Below are 22,888 nucleotides of genomic sequence, written 5' to 3'. Positions count from 1 at the left end.
TCAGCAAAATTAAATTAAGCAAGTTTTTTTTTATCTCGCAATGAGTGGATTCCCATGAAAATAGCTAGGAAATTCATTCAACGTAATTCAGCAATCATAAAGTTGAATATTGTGCCACAATTTAAGTTGCAACCTTGCAATGAAGTCAGCACAGAAAGGTTTATGTTTAAATTTAAACTTTATCTAAAGTATTTCCCATTTACTGCTTTATGAGCCCCAAGATTACCACAGAGATATGTAAAACCAGAAAATCAAAAAGCCATTTGTTTCAAAAGAATACAATGTAAATTCAAGTAAATATTGTTTCATATATATTGAAAAAAATATTTACTTCATTTACACAATTTATATTTACCATCACTGTTCCTCGAATTGTCATCTTCCTCTGATTCTTTCTTGATTTCAACTGCAGTGTTTGCATCTGGCTGAAAATTTTCACTTTTGACACAGACTTCTTGTTTTACTGAGGCAGTGATGTATTCACCAACGTTGTTGCTGAATTCACAATCGGTTTTACCATATTCACCACTGGTATTGGTGTTGCCATACTCGGACTTTCTCACGGTTTCCTGCTTAACTTCTGTAGTCTCCTCTTCCCTAGGGACGGCAGTTTTCTCTATATCCTGACGGAACTGGTCTACCAGAAACCTGTACTCCCGGTATGCTGGATTTTCTCTATCATGGAGAAACCTACAGCAACCAAACAAACGGCAGTGCCTAGTTTCCATACAATGAAACAATATCTATGCACAGTAAGAGCGGGAAAAGATCTACAGTCCAAGCTTCTGACAAAAGATCCTGACAATACCAATTACAGACTACTACCTGAAAAGTCAAAAAGAAAATTAAGTTGATAAAACAGCAAACAGGTCTTAGTAAATAATTTTATTTAAATCACATACGTATGTCAGTGTAAAAAATTCAAATTAAACAAAATTTTTATCCACCCATTGTTAACCTGCAAGAAATTATTCACTCGTAGTGTTCTTTCTTTGCACTCTAAGAAATTCCAAATACTTATTTCAGTGCAACCTTTGAATATATATACTGTATAGAAGTCGCGAGCGGATAGGATTTACTCTACGTTTTCACTCATGTAGCGTCATCATATATATTATTGGTGTTAAGTTTTTTCAGTTTACTATTTTCTTTCACATTTGTCTGAGATTTATCATGTGACTGATTTATTTGGAGGTCAGCTTCTGAAATATGTTCTTCATGGAGTGTCAAAGAACAAGGACTGGAAGCAGTCTCCTCTGTGTTGAAGCTTTGTTCAGTTAGTGGCGGGGATTTGCATGGTGTGAACATTCGAGGAACGACAAAATAATTTCATTACTTCTTAAGTTCATTTTCTAATTGGTTCACTTCAAAATGATCAGCACATATCACACGGTTTCTAAGTTTGTTGTCTGATAGTTCCAGAAGTTTGTCGTTACCACTTTTCAAAATCCATTCAAGACATCTTAAAAAAAATGTCATTAGAACCTGTTTTTATCAATCAATATCAGTAACCAGTGTACCTACTAGTCATTATTAAAATAACCTTATCAAGTAATACGTACATTAAAATATGCGTACATTGAAGTAAATTACTGCTAAAAATATTATTCTGTCTCAACATGCAAGATTAAATATTACTTATGCGTAGTGTATTACTAGGTTGTGATGAAATTCTTTCAGTAGGTTATGAAAATAATCACATATTATTAAAACGAAAATAATTACACATTTACACGTTTGCAATATTTTGGTGTTGGAAAACACATATATTGATGCGCCAAACAAAATAAGGGGGAAAAAAAAAACCTATTTGTGTTGATATTTTAACCACACCATTGTTCTCATTTCATTTACACTAATAATGTAAATACTTTCAATTTATTATTGTTAATAAATAAAAATCCTAAAATGCAACATTAGCACAATCATTTTCCATTTTTACTACGGTCCTAACGTAATTATCATGATTGTTACGTGTTTTTGTGTATTGGTAAATTTGAAGGTATGTCAACGTAATGGGAAAAACGCGGAACAATATTTTATATTTTCATGTTGGATAGGGCACATACTTCAGTGTTCGTTAAACTTGAGTGTCGCATAAACCTTTGTGTTTCTTACATGTGAACGGTTGAAGGTAGAATTTTATTGTTTCAACTTTATACCTAATCGTGAATTTCAGGGTCACAAATTATTTAATTTGCGTTATTTGACGTAAATTACATTGTAAAAATTTACATACACCATACGGCAGGGTCATCATGTGCAACTCATAACAGTTGTGTCTACAAGAGTCGTTTTGTTTTGTTTTGTAAGAATTTAATTTCCTCAACATAATAACACACTTCACGTGGAGGTGAACGAGAATAAAATATGTTAATAAATGTCTTGTGAAATCACAGAAAGTATTACTTTTCTCTAGTAAATTATTGCTCGAGTAAATCAGTTTTCACATTATATCCCTATGAAGTTTAGTAAACCGAAAAGTTATAACGGTTTCAAAGGCTAAATTTCTTGAGGGCTTTCTTTTTTCAAAGAGAAAAAAATGATCTATTTACCAATTTAAGCAATTAACTGTAGCGTCAGCATGCAGGGATTGATATTTTCACCTATCATAATCTTGGCAGTGAATTACAAGCTAAAAGCAACCTCCATTGTTATTCTTCGGAATTTTAATGAACAGTTAAAGTTATTTATTACTAACGTTTCAAGCTAGTGTTTTACACTAAGCAATGAAACTAATATTTAGATTTTTTTTAAAAAAATCATGTGAAATTATTCCAAATGATAGGAAAGGAATATAGTAATCTACTTTCAAAAAAAATAGTCTTAAAACTTTTAGGGCATTATTCTATTTAAAGTTAACAGTAACTAACCATATGGTAGGTATTGTTATTAGCTTATAAACGCATCAATTTAATAACCACCCTGTTGTTTGTCATATACACACAATATTTCGATGTGTAAGAAAGTTACGCAAAATACACACTGCACCGGCAAAAATATCATGCATGAGACAAATAAGCGATCACCTCAGTTAGCCTGTTAAAAGGACCGGGAAATTTAATGTGAATGTATAAAATATAAAATCAATGATAAAGGATAAAGTTTGAACCAGGCACTCATTATACTGACAACTACATATTTCAATAACGGACGTCATAGCTATTAACTTTTAAGAATAATATAGGGCTACGAATCACAAACCCAGTTAATGAGGGAAAAAATATAAACTGTTCAACAATCACATCTCAGTGATAATTAGAGTTTAAAAACACTTACGACTCTTATTTTAAATTGAAACAATGTTTATGTAAACTTAACCTCAGAATTACAATTAATCCGCGGGTTATTTTCTCTGTTTGGTTACCATAAAGCTATAGATATAATAATAGCCAAACTTCCCCCCCCCCCCCCCCTTTTCTTTTTTTTCCTTTCCTACTTGACGATAACTAAAACCAAAGAAATTTTTGCATATGCTTGAATATAACCTCACCAAAGCACGTGTGTCGTAAAAACAGACCATTTTAATCATTGAGCGAACCTATTTTACTTTCATAATCACAACCTCTTGGTCCTTGAACTACACTTCTGAAATAGCCTAGTAATTAAAAAAATTACCGTCCTTGTCTTTCATTGGGAAACTGAACATAGATATACCCGTGGTATTGTTTCTCGTATTAAAACAACCAGTGTAATCACATTTCTTGCCCATTCTGAAATTTGCCATCGTTCCTCGAAAACTAATAACGAATACACTCAACCGCATCGCACCCGAAACCAAAATCTGAGGAAGGAAATGTGAAATGCTCGCCCTGGGCCCCTGGCGAAACATTCACTGCAGCTCAAGGTCGTTCAACGGGAGTTTGTGCATCACAAAACTGTAAGGATGAGAGGTGGGGTAAAGGGTGGGTGGAGGACAACGCGTGTTTGTTGGTGAGTGGGGAAGGGGTGTTTGAAGAGTTCGACACTTGTCCGCTAGGGACCACCACAAGTCGATGCCCTAGAGATGGTGGCGATTGCGGCGGTGAATTAACCAACTACCTCAAACCGTATTATAAATTTTAACCTGGACTGGCGACTTCTATACAGTATATATATTCAAAGGTGCAACTATATTTACCATGAATATTTTACGATGTGATTATAGAAAGCTATATAGGTACTTAAGGTTCCTAGATATTATAATTTAACATGACTTATTTTATATTTTTATTACCATTTCCATACCAGGATTCAAACAAACTAATGCCATGATGAACAAAGTCCTGTTTGTTCATAATGTTTAGTGCTTTTTTTTATATTAAAAAAAGCTAGTTCAGTTTAAGTTTAGGGTATTTGGTGATATTTTAAAAAAAGTAAGCAACATAGTTTTTAGCTACCTACCAGTAGTGAGCCACAACCAATGGCATAATCAATGGCTGTTTCCAGACACAGGCTACCTACAATGCCTGCGTAACAAGTACATTAAATAAAATGTTAAAATCCCGTCCGGATTAACCAGATGTCTCGATTAGCGGGACTTTATGGTACTGTGTTAAGTTCTGCAGCTTTGAAGAAGAAACCATCATTACATGAAGCACGACAGATACTGAACACTAACACAACTGGTGCTGGCAAAGTTTTGTACAAGATTAAAAAAACAGGCTCAAGCTACATCAAGTCATTCTTTAAAAAAAATTCTCCCCCACCCTTCAGTTTTCTCTTCCACTCCTGACTCCGTGCAACAGCAATATAAATACCTCTGGAAATGTGGTCTGCATGCAACAGTAATAGCAACATACAAAATTTCACTAATTCAACCTGTCTTTTGCGTAAGATTCATTTTTAACACTATAACTTCATTGCATTTGTTTTAACTACAAGTATTTGTCAACATATATTCACAAAGTGCATTACAATGAGTGTAAAACAATGTGCAAGTGATTGTAATTACCATTACTTGTCCAACTTTTTACATCCATTACGACTTGCTAAATATCTGTTGAAAATATTTGTAATAGAAAGCAAATGCAAGAGAGGTATGTATTGGGTAAAATTTACCGAAAATATTCTTATTAACAGTGATGACAAAACTAACCAACTCAGCAAACGAACCTTAAACGACAGGAAATACAGTAATTTACTTGACCTAGCAGAATACCGCATAGAGAGAAAAAATTATCCCTTTTGATAGCTGACGACACAAAAAGCAAGGTTCACATAAAGCAAGCATCAAGAAACCGGAGTAACCAATAGTGGTGTTGCTTACCTTTAGTTATCTTGAAACATGAACCTAATTAAAGCTTGAAAAATGGTGGGGCAGGCAAAATAATCCTAGGCCCAATATGTATGGGTAAGAAGCTTAGCTGATATCTTCACACATACACATGACATGTTTTTAAGAACTAAAAACCATTTTGATTAAAACAATTTTGATTTATTTACCTAATCATCCATTGCATGGGATGACATTCTTGTTTTAAAGAATATCATCCATTGCATGGGATGACATTCTTGTTTTAAAGAAGCCTGATATTTTTTATTTTACTATGAAGCACTTATGACCAAGAAGTGCCATAGTTTATGTATATTCCTTAAGTTTCCAAAATATATTCATAATTTAAAGTTTCATTCCCAAGGGAGGTTTGTATGACTGTGCTGGGGTTGTGATATTTAATAATTAACTTACAAACTATTCTTAGCCTTTGATTACACTAATCTCTCAGAAACATGCTACCATAGTTATCCACATAATTTTGCATGGACATACAAGCACACAACCACCAAACAAACACACAATGTCACACAAATACCAACTCGTATAGTGGGCTCAGCACATGCAAATGAGCCATTTCTGGAAATATTTACCTGTGAATAACACAGGCCAACAAGAAAACAAAAAATTGGTGCCTAGGATTTTGGAACTGATTTGAACTATATTTGGGGTGCTGGATATAAATATGAAATTAGTTTTTTTCCCTATCAGCTCTACTTTTTGAGATAAGCAAAACTTGAAATGTGTTCTTCTACACAATGGGAACAAATATGGTTCAATACCAATTACTCATTCAACGACAATGAAAGAAACATATAGCACCATAGCTTTGGTGTTGGAGAAGATAAGGTAATGTGAACATCAAAGGGTGATTTGTGTGGACTTAAAAATGGGAAACTTTCTCTTCGGACAGCAAAGTGGCCACACCAAATCACCTTGTTTCTTATGCCTCTGGGATAGCAGAGACAAAAAACACCACTGGGTGAGACAAGAGAGAAGACATGGTCGTTGGGGGAAAAAAAAAAGTTATTAACAAACCCTTAGTTGAAGGTGAGAAACTCATCTTTCCTCCATTGCATATCAAGCTGGGCTTTAAGACTAAGTTTGTAAAGGCTCTTGATAAGGATGGATCATGCTTTGCATTTATAGGGGAAAAAATACCTCACTTAGGTAAGGAAATTAAAGCTGGAATATTTAACGTCCCAGAAATAAGAAAATTCATTGAGGACCAAGCCTTCGTAAATTCCATGAATGAGGCTGAGCGAAAATCCTGGACTTCATTTGTTGCAGTTGTCAGAAATTTTCTGGGCCAACGAAAAGCAGAAAACACGGTTGAACTATTAAACGATATGCTTCAAAATTTCAAATCCCTTGGGTGCAACATAAGTATTAAGGTGCACTATTTTCACAGCCACCTGGACCATTTTCCTTAAAATTTAGGAGACAGCAATGAGGAGCAAGGTGAAAGATTTCATTAAGATATTCAAATTATGGAGGAATGCTATCATGATGGTAGATTATTGCTGGATTTTAAAAAGGAACTGTTTCACGATATACTCAAGAAGTTCACTAAAAAGAAGCTTCCGAAGTGTTGAGTGACTAGTTGGTTCCATTGATAACTTGGTACTATCTTTGTATAAATAACAATATTAGTATATACTAATAATATTTGTATAATTAATTTTTTTTGTAATTTAATAAGAATTTTATGTTTAATTTCTAGATTTGATTCATGGATTTAACCTAAAATAACGTAAAACTTACATTTCACTAAAACGTTATATGTATCTTAGAAATTTGACTTACTGCCATATTTGAATTCAGGGCACTAAATTCATATGAAATCAGCTCCAAATACCCCGGCAACTAGGAATGGGTCGTGTCGATTCTTTGGTACTTCGATTCCACAGATTCTGCCAGGAATCGGAACCGTTGATTCTTCCGCCAAGTTTCAAGGAATCGTATCGTATTTAGTATGGTACTAAGCACTCTTAATAATTTAGAAAAAAAAAAAAAAAGTTTTTTCCTGAATGAAACCAGTGATTCCTGCTAAAATTACCGTTTTTTTTCGGCCAGAATATTGTCACATTTACGTAACTCACCTTGCACTTTGATTTCAAAATTCGGTAAATTACGTAATAGTTATCTTATATCACGTTTATATTGGTTGCAGTTTCAGCTTTTACAATTACATTATAAAAGTCGTTAGGATCAAATGAAATATTTTTTTTTTACAAATTCTAGAATCATAACAGTGTTTTAACTTATTTCATGTTGAATTACACAATACGTAAAGAAAGGAAAAGAAACAAATTACGAATACCTCATCTCATCTAGCCGAGTCCGCCATACTTTAACGTTGTAAACAGCTAACAGAGCGTGCAACACAACAAACGCAATACTAACGTAATTTCTTTTGTTTGAAGTTTTAAAATGGTTATATTTGGGTTAAAACACATAATATATCACGGTATTTTTATTTAATATAATAATATATTTAACTAGTATGTCTGAATTATTAATTAAGTTTTTTTCGTTTGCTTCGCACATAGATGGTACATTTTGACGCGGCTGAGCACTTGCTGCATGAGATGAAACACGAAAGCCTCCATATTATCGAATACTTTATGTTGTAACCTCACTTTTGTTTCTATTAACACGTGTGGTTTCAATTACTATTTTTCAAGAGATCAGGTCAGTTTATTTCTACCATAGTATAGTATACGTATTTCTGTGATAGTACAGTACACATATTTCTAGAGATGGACGAGTTGAGGTTTTTTGGCTTCGAGTCGAGTCGAGCCGAGTTTAGCAATTCATATTTCGAGTCGAGTTCGAGTCACAAAATTTTTGAAGAGGTCGAGTCAGTTCGAGTTTCATAATTTTATAATTTTTTGCGTCGAATATGATAAATAAAATATTACTACACCCATTGATATATAAATTGTGTATCCAAGTAGCATCTGCATTATTTAAATATTTTAAATGATTAATTAGCAAATCATTATGTTATTTAAATATTTTAAATTATTAATTCAAATCATTATGTTATTTAAATATAAACAACTAAGCTTTATTTCAACATGATTTCACAGTATCTTTAATGTAGCTATCCTAACCAAATAAACCGTCCACAATGTTTTTAAGTATTTATAATGTAGCTAACCTAACCTAATTGACCATAGTTATCATGAGTTGTCCAAAATAAACATTCACGGACACACTGCAAACGAAAAATATGGCGGCGTACAAATAAATACCGTTGCCTTGTTTATGGTATTTCCTTTTATCAACACCGCCATATTTATTTATAATGAACAAAAAAGAAACGAAGATGTACGATCGGGAGTTTGGCTCTTTCGTCTGTGAAAAGAAGGCTTCCCGAGTTACGTAACTTTTTTTTCCCGATCCACCGGCAGATCCCCACATGAACAAACAGCTCAAGGGATATAGGCCTTGTCACATTGTCACATTCTCAATGTAAATACACTTTTCGCGGGAAGATTATTCGCCCGGAACTTGTTACAACTACAAAAATATCAATATGTTTTTTAAATAAATATTTCATGCATTTGATTTGGCGATCAGTAACTGATTGGCAAATAAAATGCATGAGCGTTGTTATTATTATATTTTATTCAAACAAAAAGAAAGTAATTTTATCCTAAACGTTATTGACACGCAGTGCTGCGTAGCGGAGCACAGCTAAATTTAGTTCCAAAATGCAAGGCTGGCTGGCCTAACACGCAGCCATTTTCACGCATCACGGTTTGGTGTTATTTACTAAATATTACAATATAATTATTTTATGTTTTTATTTTTAGGTTACGGAAATCTCTTGTTTATACGAGTTATTATAAACGGGGCACGATAAACGTGATGGTTATTAATACATGTTCGTTTTGCAACATATTTTTCTTCAGTGAAAATCCATTGACGTATTTTGTAAACAAATGTGGTACCGTATTTGAAGTAAACACAGGATGAAAAACAAAATGAAAACAGTGCACACTGTTTTCCAAGCCTTTTTTATATATAAAATGGTCATGTGACATAATTTTGTCCTATAAACTGTCGCCACTTTCGACAAAATCACGTTACGACGTCACGTTCATAAATGAAGGTAGGCCTAGGTTTGGTTGCACTTGAACCTATTATAGCGCCGTAGCACGGTACCTAGCGGGCAAGGTTAGGTTTGCACGGGATTTGTTTTGTTTAAAGGTCATTATCATTTCTTGCTGTATTAATGACTTGGCGAAAACGTTAAGACAGCCTATAATAAAGTGCTATAATGTCACGATGCTGGTACTTAACTCGAAACGTGTTTCGAGTCTCGAACTTGATAAAATTTGTGACTCGGTTTTCGAGTCGAGTCAATCTGACCCATCTCGGCTCGGCTCGACTCGATAAACCAAGACTCGACCCATCTCTACGTATTTCTGTGATGTATATAACTAGTTTTTGCAGAAACACACGTGAAACGGTGTATTAGAAATAAAAAATTATGTCTGAAGTGTGGAAACATTTTACAATCTACCCGTTCGATGACAAATTTGCAATATGCAATTATTGTAACACGAAAATATCTCGTGGGCCAACAAAGACCACAACCAACCTATTAAAACATTTTCGGACTCAACGAAGTATAGGACATATCTTGCTTTGGGGGACTCCAGTGAAATACATAATGTACCATAAGATTCTATTTTTGATTTATATACTGTTTTAATATTTCAGTTTGTTTTATAAATACACCTGAATTCTCATTTCTAGAAATTGATGAAATTATAACCTTGTATTGATTATGAATTAATTAGCATAATACAAGCAGCTGGGTTCTCATTAGAATTGCATTAAAAACTTTGTCTTGTAATAAAAGTTTGTTTGGAATCATGGTATATTGTATTTTTCCTTTTTTAAGTTCTTTAATGATTAAGTACATGGCAATTTTTTTGGGTGTCATCGGAATCAGAACCGCACCTGGTATCGAAGCATTTTTGTAATCGGAATCGAGAAAATATGGAATCGACCCACCTCTACCACCAACAAAACTATTGTTGGCCTGCGTAATTCACACATTTATCAAGTTTCTGATGTTTCTTACTAATGACAGTAAACCAAAGAAAGAACTTATTTAGAGGAAGAAAAAAATTCTTATTCTTAAATTTTGAATATTTATTGGACAGGTTTTGAACTAAATACTGAACATGCTCAGAAGAGCATCATGTAATTAAAAATATAATAAATCCATACAATAACACTAACAAAAATAGCCTGGCTGTCACTAACTCGGATGTGCCTAAGAAAAGAAAACAGCTCAAAAGTTGGCGACACGATGGGATTTGTCCACCAAGATACCAAAATATGCTATAAAAAAACATTCAAACCCTCTTTTTATCATTAATTTGGAAACCACAACTAAACTCCGACACTAACATGATTATTATTGTGCTGTCTCATTAAATGAACAAACTAAAAATAAATCAATATAAGGGGAAAATCTCAGGGTTGCGGTTGGGTTTGAGTTTAGAGATGAGTTTACCCTGATAAAATGAAAATTGCAAGTCTGTTGCTAATAGAATACATTGAAAATATTACTAATATTGCAGTACAAGCACATTACATTTACAGTAATGGCCACAGTAATATTTACAGGCTTTAATTTCTTTTTTAATAATAATAATGATGATAAAAGTTGAATATTAGGTAATAGGGAGGGAGTCCAACAAAAACAGTTTTTCCCCAGGCCCTTGACTTCGCTCACCAGCCCTGCATGCACAACATGAAAGAATTTGCTTTTCCTTAAACAGCAATTCTGATATTAGACACAAACTAGTAGTTAAGGTTTAAATTCACCCCCACGTGTTGTTATTAATTGTAATTCTAGATCGTCGTGACGAAATGTTTTGAAAATGGCACTTTCAAAGTGAATTTGTGTATCACCCAGCTGTGAAAACAGACAATCAACTTCTAGCGAAGTGACCATGTTTCAACTAGGCGGCAGAAATTAATATCTGTCCGCCTTTTACAAATAGCGACTAACATGCAGAATATATCTTACACAAAAAAATTAACAGAAAGTAATTTGCAACACCCATGGTAAAACACGAATGGTGAAGCCGAGCGACAAGTGATCACCTTAAAACTTATGTGACTAGTTGTGAAAGTTCACTACATGTACTCCTGCAACAAAACTGGTAGGATACCAACTGAGCAAACCCAAAAGCCAGCTCTACACTGCAGCTGTACCATATGCTGGGGTCCCGCGGGTTCCTCGCCTTGATGATGTCCTCTATGTCATCGCCACACTGCGCCACAGTTCTGGCCAGCTGCCGAACGGCCTCATCCTGCGCCATCGCTGTCGAACACACTGGTAAACTGGGATCAGACACCGGGTCGTATCGGCGGACGCTCACAGACAAGTGTTTCACGGTGTATGGTTACCTCCGACGCCGGCGGGCATGCGGGGGGCCGCCGTCGGCTGCATCAGGGGCGGCGCGATGGGCATCATGGGCGGGCCCGGGTGGCGCATCAAGGGCGGAGGCAGGCTGAGGTTCGGCCGGAGGGGGCCGTGCAAGGGGTGAGGGGGCGGGATGTTCAGGGGGTGCGGTATGCTCTGCAGCGGGGGGAGCAGGTGGTGCCTCATGGGGGGCGGGGCGACGGACGTGTTGGGATGCAGGGGGGGTGGCAGGGGCATGGGCGGCGGGGGGACGATGTGCAGTCCGGGAGGAGGCGTGGAGTACGACAGGAAGGGCGGAGGCGGCTGTGATATCTGGAGAGGTCGGGACATGGCGATCTGCGGGATCGGCATGGGCGGGGGGGTCATCATCTGCAGCAGGGGGTGGGACTCGAAGTGGCCCGGCTGTGGGATCGGCTGGGTCTGGGGCGGTGGGACCGGCTCCCGAGCGGGCGGAGGATTGCCCCCCTCTGTGGCGGGGTCAGGGGTGGTGTCGCGGGTGGGGGAGTACGGAGAGGATGGCCTGGACGGCGGGGGGGACTCTTCAGGTTCCTGCCAGACCGGACCTTGCACCGGACCCTCCAAGATCTCCTCCGCGTCTGCTGCCTTGCCAGGATCTTCACCTACAAACACAAACTTTTTTAAAAATAAATATAGGCAACAAAACAATGCTTCCGTAATATCAGTTTAACAGTACAAGTAAGTCAGATTTTTAGTCTAGTTTGTAAAGACCCAGGGTAATGCCCTCCCCACTTATTAAATGGTTTAAGTAACGATTTATTATGTTGTTTCATCATGTTCAGTACATTGGTTAGGTGTGCTGATATTTATATAACAGCTTTTTATTTCTTTTAAGAAGTATTCCTATGTTTGCCATATATTTTATAATCATAATTTCACGCTTTTCAAGTTAATCTGATGATTTGTCTACTTTGTAGTGAATAAACTTCTAGGCCTTGTTTAACCTGTCTGATTGTGAATTTACGTTTTTATATGCTCATGTATTTAAGGAATTTTATATGCTCATGTATTTAAGGATTGGGTTTGGCTTTGTTCAAAATGATGTGTTAATGTAATTTTCTTGCGTGATAATTAGAGAGAGACAGAAAATTACATGAGAAAAATGTTGGATTGTGTCAGGCAGCTGTTGCTATACACCCGTATTGGCTGGTAATCTATCAAGGTATTTTTGTGATTGGTTAAATTGACGTCATCAGAATGTGTGATCTTTTCTTGTTGCCTATTTGCCAAAAAACGGCGCGCTACAAGGGGTAAGAAATTGTATCCTGTTATGGTTTTGTGAGGGATGTGCTGTGATTGGCTGAGAGGCAGTGCACCTGCGATTTCCTCCGGGAGGTATGCAGCTTCAGGCAGTCTTTGTTTGAACGAGGTAATGGTAGGTCGCGGTCGGACGAGAGCTTACAAAAGCATATAATTATGTAGTTGTAGAGAGAATTTCATAGCTTTGGTCTGGGCGCTACCGCATATAATCAACCTTTCTTGTTTGTTCTTGGAACTTTTATTATGAATATTTCGACCACAGCCATCGGTAATAGTCCAATACACGAATCGGGTAAACTCCATCTTTGTTCAGAAGGATTAAGTCCTTTGGCTGTACCCTTGATTTTGTGTGCAACCATGGGTCATAAGTGCAAACTGTCTTTTAAATTTAGTTATCCTTCGGTACCTGCGAACAATCGAGTCCATGAAGAGGTTATGTGAAACAGATTGTATCTCTTCAGGGTTTTTTTTTTTTTTTGTGGTTCAAGATGGGTACCACAATGAAAATATCAGTTTGGTGTCTGAGAAATATTATTCCAGAAACCAATCAAAGACAGTTACATTTTCATCTGGAACCATATTTTATTTAGGAAACTGTTTAACTTTGATTTAAGTGGCAATTTTATAAAATGGTTCTTCAATTACCTTAACAGAAGCTTTTTTGTATCTAAAGACAACTGTAAATCTGCACTATTTAAAGCCTGTCCCTTCCTCTTTAGTACTTTCAACTATGACATCTCTTGCATTCCCATCCATTCAACTGGTGTACTGTTTGCAGATGATCTCAAACTCTGTAGAAGCATTCACTCCCACGATGATTGTAAAGTATTTCAAACTGACGTTAATGAAATTCACAAGTGGTGCAAAATTAATCAAATCATAATACAAAAAAAAATTATATCCTTCACAAGGAAATATCTTCCTATCAAATATGATTACAGACTAGATAATACTCCAATTCTTAAAACTTACTCTCTACAAGATCTTAGAATTATTTTAGATTGTAAATTATATTTTCACGTGGATGTAAATCACTTAGGTACTTTCGGGTTCCAAAATGACTCTTGCTCTGATAAAATACATAACCTTTTAGCTACAAATATAGATTCTATTCTTTCTCTTTACTTATTACTAATTAGATCAAAATTAGAATATTGTTCAATTATTTGGAATTCTACTAATAATTTGATAGCAATAAAATTGTATCTTTTCAAAATAAAATATATAAAATCATTATGCTAAAAAATTTTCATGAACCTAACTTACTTTCGATAGCTGACCATCGTTAATACCTTAATGCAATCTTTATTAAAAATTGTTATAATTCAAATATAAATTGTAAATATATTCTTGATAATACTAATATTAGAGTACCACAATTTAACAGTAGATTAACATCTACTCTATGTACCTACTATAAAAAGAAAAATATTATCTTTAGACTTATCTTTAATTTCAATAATCGTGATAATCTGGTAATATACTGAAAAATTAATTCCATTTTTTTTAGTTTACCTTTGTGTATGTTTTTTGTGATTTTTGTTCTGTATATATCCATTGTCCACTTACGTCTATGATTTATGTATTCATGCAATTGCCTTGTTGCTTTGTTGGCCCGTGGTCCCTGTATGTGAGAGGTGCCTATGTTTATGTTGTGACTGCTTACTAGAGGTGTAAAAGTAACGAAAAAAAGTGTACCCGTATGTATTTGTTACTTCTGATACCACATAACATGCAACGAATAGAGTTGTATTGCGTTAGTACAGTATAACGTCACGTAAATAATAATAAATAGAATATATACAATTAACAATATTTGATAATTAACAGTTATTGTTAACCAAGAAACAATTCAATCTCATTAGAGCGGCTTTATTATATTATCTCTTTTAAGATAATAAAAAAACGTGAAAATTCGCGATGATAAAAAACAAAAACATACATATTTCTAATTTGTAAAAAATACTTTCTTACGTTGTTTCTGTTCCAATCTCAAACTTTTTCTACACACACAATACCTTTAATAAACAGTAAAAAACTTGGACAACGAATTTCCAAATTATACTTTACTTAGTAAACAAACATCGTTCTTTGTAACGTAAATTCATCAAATATGCGCGTGCATACATGAAACATACGAAAAATGCGAGTAACGAAATGCAGCCGTGTGTAACGTTTCGTTACTCGTATATAGACGGCGCACCCGTTACTCAGCAACGAATACATACAGTTTGCTACAGCTCTACTGCTTACGGGCGGTGCCTACCTGCCTGATTGTCTTGGTATGTCTTGCTCACCTAGCGTAGCTCTGACATGCTAGTAGTGCCTGGTCTGATGCAGTGACTGTGTGTCCAGTGTTGTCTTGTTTTATGCCCATCATTAAAGTGTCAAAACTGCCGATAAGCATGGTACAATATGAAATAAACAAATCAAATAAAAATTAACCCACCCGATCTTGAACATTCTCAACCACTTTTGAACTTTACTGTCACTCATAGCATTATCACTGACGGTGAATTTCCACTGCCGCCAAGTTTTTTTGCACTCAAGAATTAAATTACAGATTGTATCTCACAGTCGACGAACAACTCAGTTTTCTTATTAAACATTATAAACTCCTACAGTTCAGACGATACAGCTGCAAATGGCGTCTAAATGTGTGCAAAGCACGCTAGAAGTAGATACATAAGTGCACTGAGGCGATTGCACGTCATTCTCTCTCTTTCACAAATGGACCTTATTTAAAAAACATCCCTCGTATGCCATATTATTATTTATAACAAATATCAAAATAGGACAATATCGGAAAATCTGGCCAACTAGAACTGGTGAAGCGCCAGACAATTTACTGCATTGCTTTCAAGCAAATTTTGTACTCCACGCTGCTACAGATGCCCCTCCTGTAAACTAGTTTCACGCACTTGAAAACATAGGTACAGGTACACTCCACGCCGCCAGGTTTGCTGACATCACCTGTCTCGTGTATTTCTTACCAGTTTCCCATATTGTCCCTATTACGATACAGTAAGTCCTCGGTTTACGTCGGGGTTACGTTCCTGAAAACCGCGACGTAAATAGAAACGACGCAAAATGAGCCATGTTTCATGCCACCGGCCGACCACGGCCCAAGGTCGGCCGGAAGCGCTGGCATACAGACGTGACAACGGGCAATTTTATCAGCAAATGATAACAGACAGCGTGGGAAACAAATCCAACCAGTACTTCTCAGCTTTATAGAATGGTTATTTAACCAGCTGCTTTACTACCTTTATTGATTGAAATATAAAAACAGATATATAGTACATACTGTACGTAAGAGCAGGAAGCGTCCCTCATGATGTATGATAAGATAAGGCGGTGAACGTGTAGCTTACGCTACATAGCATAAATTAACTACCGAAGGAAACAAAGAATTATAAACGAATTATATACGCTGTTTTGGTTAAAATAAAGATTTACGGTCATTGTAAACGACGTTATTGTGAATCGGCGACAACTTAAATTGAAACATGAGTACTCAAACATTAGCGACGTTAATCCGATACGACGTAAATAGAGGACTTACTGTATTTGTTTATAACACACTAGTGCTGTAAATCTTTAAGCTCAAAAACTGAGCAAGCCATATAATAAAAATTTTACCCGTTTTCTCCTTTTCGTCATTTCCCACTTTTTCAAAACTGTTTGCTTCCGCGTTTTCATCAGATGATGCGCTTTCCTTCTGTTTATCACCTTTCGGTTCTGAAACAAGTTAAACTGATTATTTAAAAATAATTTTAAGCTCTTTTTACAATCTCATTTTGAACAAATAATTTTTAAATTATTTTAACTATTTAACCTCTTTGTAAGAGGTGAGCATGATTTATGTTAATAAAGAGTATTATAATAATGTCAATACATAACATCTAATCATTCATTGAATTATTGCTTTATGTCCTTACCTATATCTCTAAAAAATATGTACGTATTATTCATTTACAGTTGAATATGTGAAAAAGTAACATGCACCCATATCATGAGAAGACAGTATGTATTTAAAACATATCTACACTCTCAAATAGAAACTTCCACAGAAAAAATTTACATTTACTAAAGCACGGAATTCTATAGTTTCCTTTACTTGTAACTTCCATGTTAATGTGACAAAGATCAAGATAACAGATAGGAAAAAAAAATTATTTTATTAGATTTAAGTAGAAAATATTTGTCACAACAGTTATGAACCGCCTATAACAATATTAAAAGAACTTATGAAGACCACACACATACCCTTAACTCCAGATATCTTTTTGAACTGATCTAGGAAACTCCCATCGTTCGAAAAGAGGTTGATGGCAAGCTTGTGTGGTGCATTAAATTTATTAGCAACGGGCATCTCCTTCTTCCAGCGCTGATCACTGCTGCAAATGGCAAAATATGCAAAATTATGGCAAATGCATAAATACGCAATTTTACATTATTTGACATACACACTAGTTTGTATTTTTTCACAAATTTAAACACATTTCCAGTGGTGGATACAGAAATTATTTTTCGGGAGAAATTTGAAAATAAAAATTTTCAATTTGAACATGTGTATTCAGAAAACTTACATAACTAATGAAACACTAACACAGTGACATATGGGCCTACAGTAATAGCTGCAGGTTACATGACTTCTCATAGTTACATAGTCTTCACTGATAGTTTGCAAATTATTTCATAACTTTGATTATCCCCCACCCTATTTACTCCCACCCCTTGCAAAACACTACTGCACCTCTCAATGTCAACAGACAAAATAAATTTATAATAAATATATAAACAAATGCTAGTCAAACCAGTACAATCTAATAATTCCTCTGAAAATAAAAAACTTCAGAAAGTCAAAAGTCATGACAGCTGTTGTACCCTGCTCGAAGGTTTGTTAAACAGACAACAAAGAGCCCTTTCACATAACTTATCATTCCACCAACTCCTTTCCATTTCTTTTATTTTGCAAATTTATCATTTCATTTGAAGTTGAAGGTTGCAAACTTGGTACAAAAAATTTTGTGTATTAAGAATCGAGTTTTGTCCCTACAATTTCAATTATCTTTATTATAACACTCTCTACATTTAATTTCCCATACTAATTAATATTTCACAACTACTTTAGTGGGTAGTAATAAGCAAACAATTCACATAATTTTAAATACTAAGATTGGTTTCTAATGAGAAACTTTCATCCAAAATCACCACACCAAACTACGTAATATATATATATTTTCTGTTAGTAAAATTAATAGAAATGCTGGAACCTGTTGCTTATAACAGTTATATAGCTGATAGTGTATTCCAGGCAATCTGAGCAATTTCAATTCCAAACTTATTGTTTTCTTTCATAAAGTAGTAGTTCAAATATAAAACTACTTGTCATAGCATGTTTGCAACTGCAAGAAATGAATTTAATGTCAAGTTTACGTAAAATATGAAGCAGTTGAGTTCAGGTTAGCTGAAAATGCAATGTATCAACATTTCATGGCTATAATGTAATTACAATACTGGTTATCAATTGTGTTCCAGTCTCAAAGCAAATTTACTTTAACTGTAGAAAATTGAGCTTCCATTAATGGACTGATTACACGAAGGTTTTGCAAAACATTTCTCCTTTTGCCATCACAGTTACAAAACCTTGTATGTCAATATATAAATATATATTTTTTTAACTAATACAAATTTTATGCACTAGATTAAATAAACAAATGCAGTGCTGAAGTAATTACGACCTGTACGTTCTTACAGTACAAGCACAGAAATGGTTTTTTTAGGAGAAGATTCACATGCTTGTTTTCCACATCATGATAAAATTAAATTAGAGTGCGGAATATATTTTTGGTACAATGTTCTCTACTAGAAAGGTAGGGCTGAATGGGTTGTTACCACAACGCCAAAATACCATTACGCCAAATGTCAAAATTGACAACGCCGAAAGCTAGAAAACTGCTGTGTACCACAACGCTGAAATAACAACTGAATGAATTTGTGTGTGTTTCTTAAATGTACCTTAACGCCGAAATACCACAATCAAACCTAACCTAACGTAATATAACCTAACCTAACCTAGTCTAACCTGACCTAGTCTAACCTAACCTTTGTGGCAGTCCTGCAATGACATTTTTCGGTGTTAGTGCATTTCAGCGTTGTGGTATTTCGGCATTGTGGTGCATCCCCAGGCTGAATTATACTTTATAATACCTGAGAAGGGTAAATATGTAGTTGAGCGGTATTTGCGAAAAAAAAAATGTTAAAAATCCGAAAATACCTTTATTATATGCTCTTCAACTTCCTCTTTTCATTAAAAGTGGCGGAGGTACGGAATTTCAAATACTTTAGGAGATATCGAATTTTTAAATTTCATTATATGTATGTAGTTCAGCGGAATTTGCTAAAAAAAAATTTTAAAAATCCTAAAATACCTTTATTATATGCTCTTCAACTTCCTCTTTTCATTAAAAGCAGCGGAGATAAGAAATTCCAAATACTTTAGGAGATATTGAATTTTTAAATTTCATCACAATACCAGTGCATTCATGTGGTTTTCACCATTGTTTCTTGTTTACGAGTATCTATTTTTTTATTGGATAATGATGTCACGTGATTGTTCGTGATAGGCCAGAATTCAAATGAACCAATACATGATTATTTAGTTCATTTATTGTTTAAAACGGTGTTTAATTACCGCCTCCAACTTAGGTGAGTTTTTAACGTTTATAATTTTAAACTATTATTTTTTATTTTAAATATTGTTGCGCAAGTAATAAGTAAAAAAAAATTTACGTGAGTTCCTACTGTCCATCCTTTGTCCCGGTTGGTTAGGTCAGGTCAGTTACATTATAAATAATTTTAAACTAAAGAATAATTAAAATTAATTCACATTATTTTTAATATCACCTTAGTTTGAAAGTATTTATAATGTAATTTACCTGACATAATCGACCATTTTAGTTTACTGTTCATCCTCTGTTCCGGTTTGTTTGGTCAGGTCAGTTACATTATAAATATTTTAAAACTAAACAGCCATTAAAACTAATTCACATTATTTTTAATGTCGGCTTAGTTTAAAAGTATTAATAATGTAACTGACCTGACCTAATCAACCATTTAATTAATTACGCATTCATGAACACACGGCAAAATAACAAAAATTTCGACGGTCGAATGGTTGCACAGGTCTTGTATTGCAAAATTAAAAAATTCGATATCTCCTAAAGTATTTGGAATTTCTTATCTCCGCCGGTTGTTTTGAAAAGAGGAAGTGAAAGAGCAGAGAATAAAAGTATTTTCAGATTTTTAGCATTTTTTTCTGCAAATACCGCCCAACTACATATTTACCCTGAGAAATTTAAATCACAGTAAAAAAACAACAAAAAAATTTCAAATATAAAAATGTGGTATCGCTAAATATATTTAACTGAGTGGGTCTACAGTATAGAATGCAATATCGTAATTATTATAAAACGGTACCATGTAATGTAGTAAAATAGGTAGGGTTATATTATACTTTACGATAAACGTAGTATCACAAAATATACTAACCCGGAAGAGATTATAGTCTACAATACAATATCATGTGAAATATATCTTCGGCATCGTGTTCTATACTTGAATAGGTAGGGCTGAAGTATAGAATACTAAACTCAAAAGCTAGTTTGTTTTGCCAAAGAAGCACGCGAATGCTCCCTGCCCCAATCCCCCACATTCCCGCTAGGGATGCAAACGATACATCAATGTTTTCAAAACATCGATGTATCGTTCATGAAACATCGATGTAAGCATCGATGTTTTGAAGAGCGATACATCGCAGACGCATTGACGAAAAAGTCCAAAAACATCGACATTGTTCATCATTAAAATTACCCTAGTTTTTTTATAATATTTTGGCTATCATTTCATGAATATTTATTGAATATATAAAAAAAACATTATGATACATTTTTTTAAGATACAATTTTTTTAACTGTCTATACATTTTTAAGTAGGTATAAAAAATGTTGTAAATACTGATCTGGTTGATTTCAGTATCAATTTTTTTCCAGTACCTACTTAAAGATGTGTAAAATCATTTGGAAAAAATAAGTACAGTTAAAACAATTTGTTTACATAAGAATTTTCTTTTAAATTTTGAAAAATATAGGGAAAAAGCAGCGAGACTTTATTGACAATTTCATAGCTTGTTGTACATACAAGCTATTGATTGGTACCGATACGGTCTCGCTAGCTCTATCGAGAAAATTAGTTACATTTTAAACCTGCACATACACTTCATGCTTTTAGCCTATTTTTTTCAATTGCTTTCAATACATGTTTTTGTTCTGCATGAGACACGACTGTAAATGGGTTGTGGATATTGTGGTCAGGAACCTGTAGTAGGTATGGTTTTTGGCTACATACTATAATTTAAATCATTTTGGCATGTTTTTCCTGATATTTAAAAACATCGGTTAAAACATCGATGTATCGGTTGCCAGAACGATGTTTTTTGACATCGATGCTTTTTCGTTTGAACGATGTTTATGATATCGAAGTTTTTAAGAGCGATGTTGCATCCCTAATTCCCGCGCTTATCCCGTAACATTGTAGGGTTAAAATGACGTCACCACCTACATGTTGGTAACGTCATCAATATTATGGTATCGGGATCTAAACAACTCCCCACAATTAACAGTATAATTTCAAGGCAGAAAATAAACAGTATCTGAAATTGAAGCTCACCTTTTCCAGTATGGTTTCTTGCTAGGTTTCTGCTGCACTACTGTAGCAACAACTTTTGGCTTTGGTAAACCGGGAGGATTTTTGACCTTTTTTTGGGCTTCTTCGGTGACTTTTTTCTTTTGTTCTTCAAACTTTGCTTGAATTTCTTTCTTCTTTTGCTCTATTAATTGCTCCTGTTTCGACATTTGAGCAAAACGCTCATATCTAGAAGTTTTTAAAGCAAATGGATCACTTCCACCTTTCACGCCGCGAAACGCCATTTTCGAAACCTTGGTCAAGTTCCATATGTATATGACCAACACCAACAAAATACATACTGTAGGATTCCATGATGGTTTTACACTAAAAACCACTAATTAAAAACATCAACCCAAGATAATAGACACACTTTTTTTAATTAAAAAAAATCAGAAATGAATAAATATAACTTAAATATGTAAAAAAAAAAGTTCAAAAAATTGTTTAACCGGAAAATAATTTTGTTTTAAATAAACGAACTTGAAAAATATACTAAATATTAACCTCACAAAAACAATAAGTATTTATTATTTCATAGGGATAAAAAAGAGGATTTTCCGAAATTAAAAAATAATTCCAGCGTTAACTAATTGTTTTATTTACAATAAGTACAATCCATAATTTTTTAGCTAGGCCGTAAGATCTTATGTATATACTTTAACCAACAAAAAAGTGCGCCGAATGACTGAAGTAGCTGACGCAAAAAATGCTTGAACTGAATAATTTTATCTTCATTCTCAATCAAGAAAAAAAATGTTTTACAATAAGCATTTAAAAGTGAAGTTCTACTCAGCAATAAACAAGAAAAATTTAAGTTTTAAAAATAAGTACTTAAAAAAAACACTTATTGAACATAGACCATTGCAGCGAGATTTTTATTAAAAATTTTAATTCATAGGGATCAAACTAAGGATTGTCCGAACATAACATTTTATTCCAATGAAAGCTAAAGCTATCCTTTACAATTTGTACCATCCACAATTTTAAGCTGGGCCGTGAGATCTTCTGTATATACTTTTACCAACAAAAAAGTGCGCCGAATGACTGAAGTAGACTGCGCGAAATGTGCTCGAATTAAAGATTTTTTTCCTTCATTCTCAATCTAAAAAAAAAATATTTCAATTAAGCATACGAAAGTGAAGGTT

The 22,888-nt window shown here is 34.4% G+C and overlaps 1 protein-coding gene across 4 annotated transcripts in view; it reads right to left on the bottom strand.

Annotated features, from left to right (window-relative positions):
* Window positions 1-22,006, bottom strand: part of LOC134532788 (SURP and G-patch domain-containing protein 1-like) — a 39,222-nt gene extending 17,216 nt beyond the window's left edge. The window contains exons 1-6 of one of the 4 annotated variants that reach the window (XM_063369665.1): window positions 21,726-22,006; window positions 17,262-17,392; window positions 16,635-16,733; window positions 11,699-12,334; window positions 11,504-11,624; window positions 356-690 (exon numbers count right to left, since the gene is read on the bottom strand). In XM_063369665.1, coding sequence (XP_063225735.1) covers window positions 356-690; window positions 11,504-11,624; window positions 11,699-12,334; window positions 16,635-16,733; window positions 17,262-17,392; window positions 21,726-21,985 — 1,582 coding nt within the window. In that variant the 5' untranslated portion in view covers window positions 21,986-22,006. The remainder of the gene's footprint in view (window positions 1-355; window positions 691-11,503; window positions 11,625-11,698; window positions 12,335-16,634; window positions 16,734-17,261; window positions 17,393-21,725) is intronic. The other 3 variants (XM_063369673.1, XM_063369657.1, XM_063369647.1) reach the window with 3 other exon arrangements.
* Window positions 22,007-22,888: the final 882 nt, after the last annotated feature.

The sequence above is a fragment of the Bacillus rossius genome, chromosome 1, assembly GCF_032445375.1.
Source record: "Bacillus rossius redtenbacheri isolate Brsri chromosome 1, Brsri_v3, whole genome shotgun sequence".
In the NCBI taxonomy this organism is placed as follows: Eukaryota; Metazoa; Arthropoda; class Insecta; order Phasmatodea; family Bacillidae; genus Bacillus; species Bacillus rossius.
The sequence above is the reverse complement of the archived record's forward strand: the minus strand, read 5'-3'. Positions and strand labels throughout refer to the sequence as shown.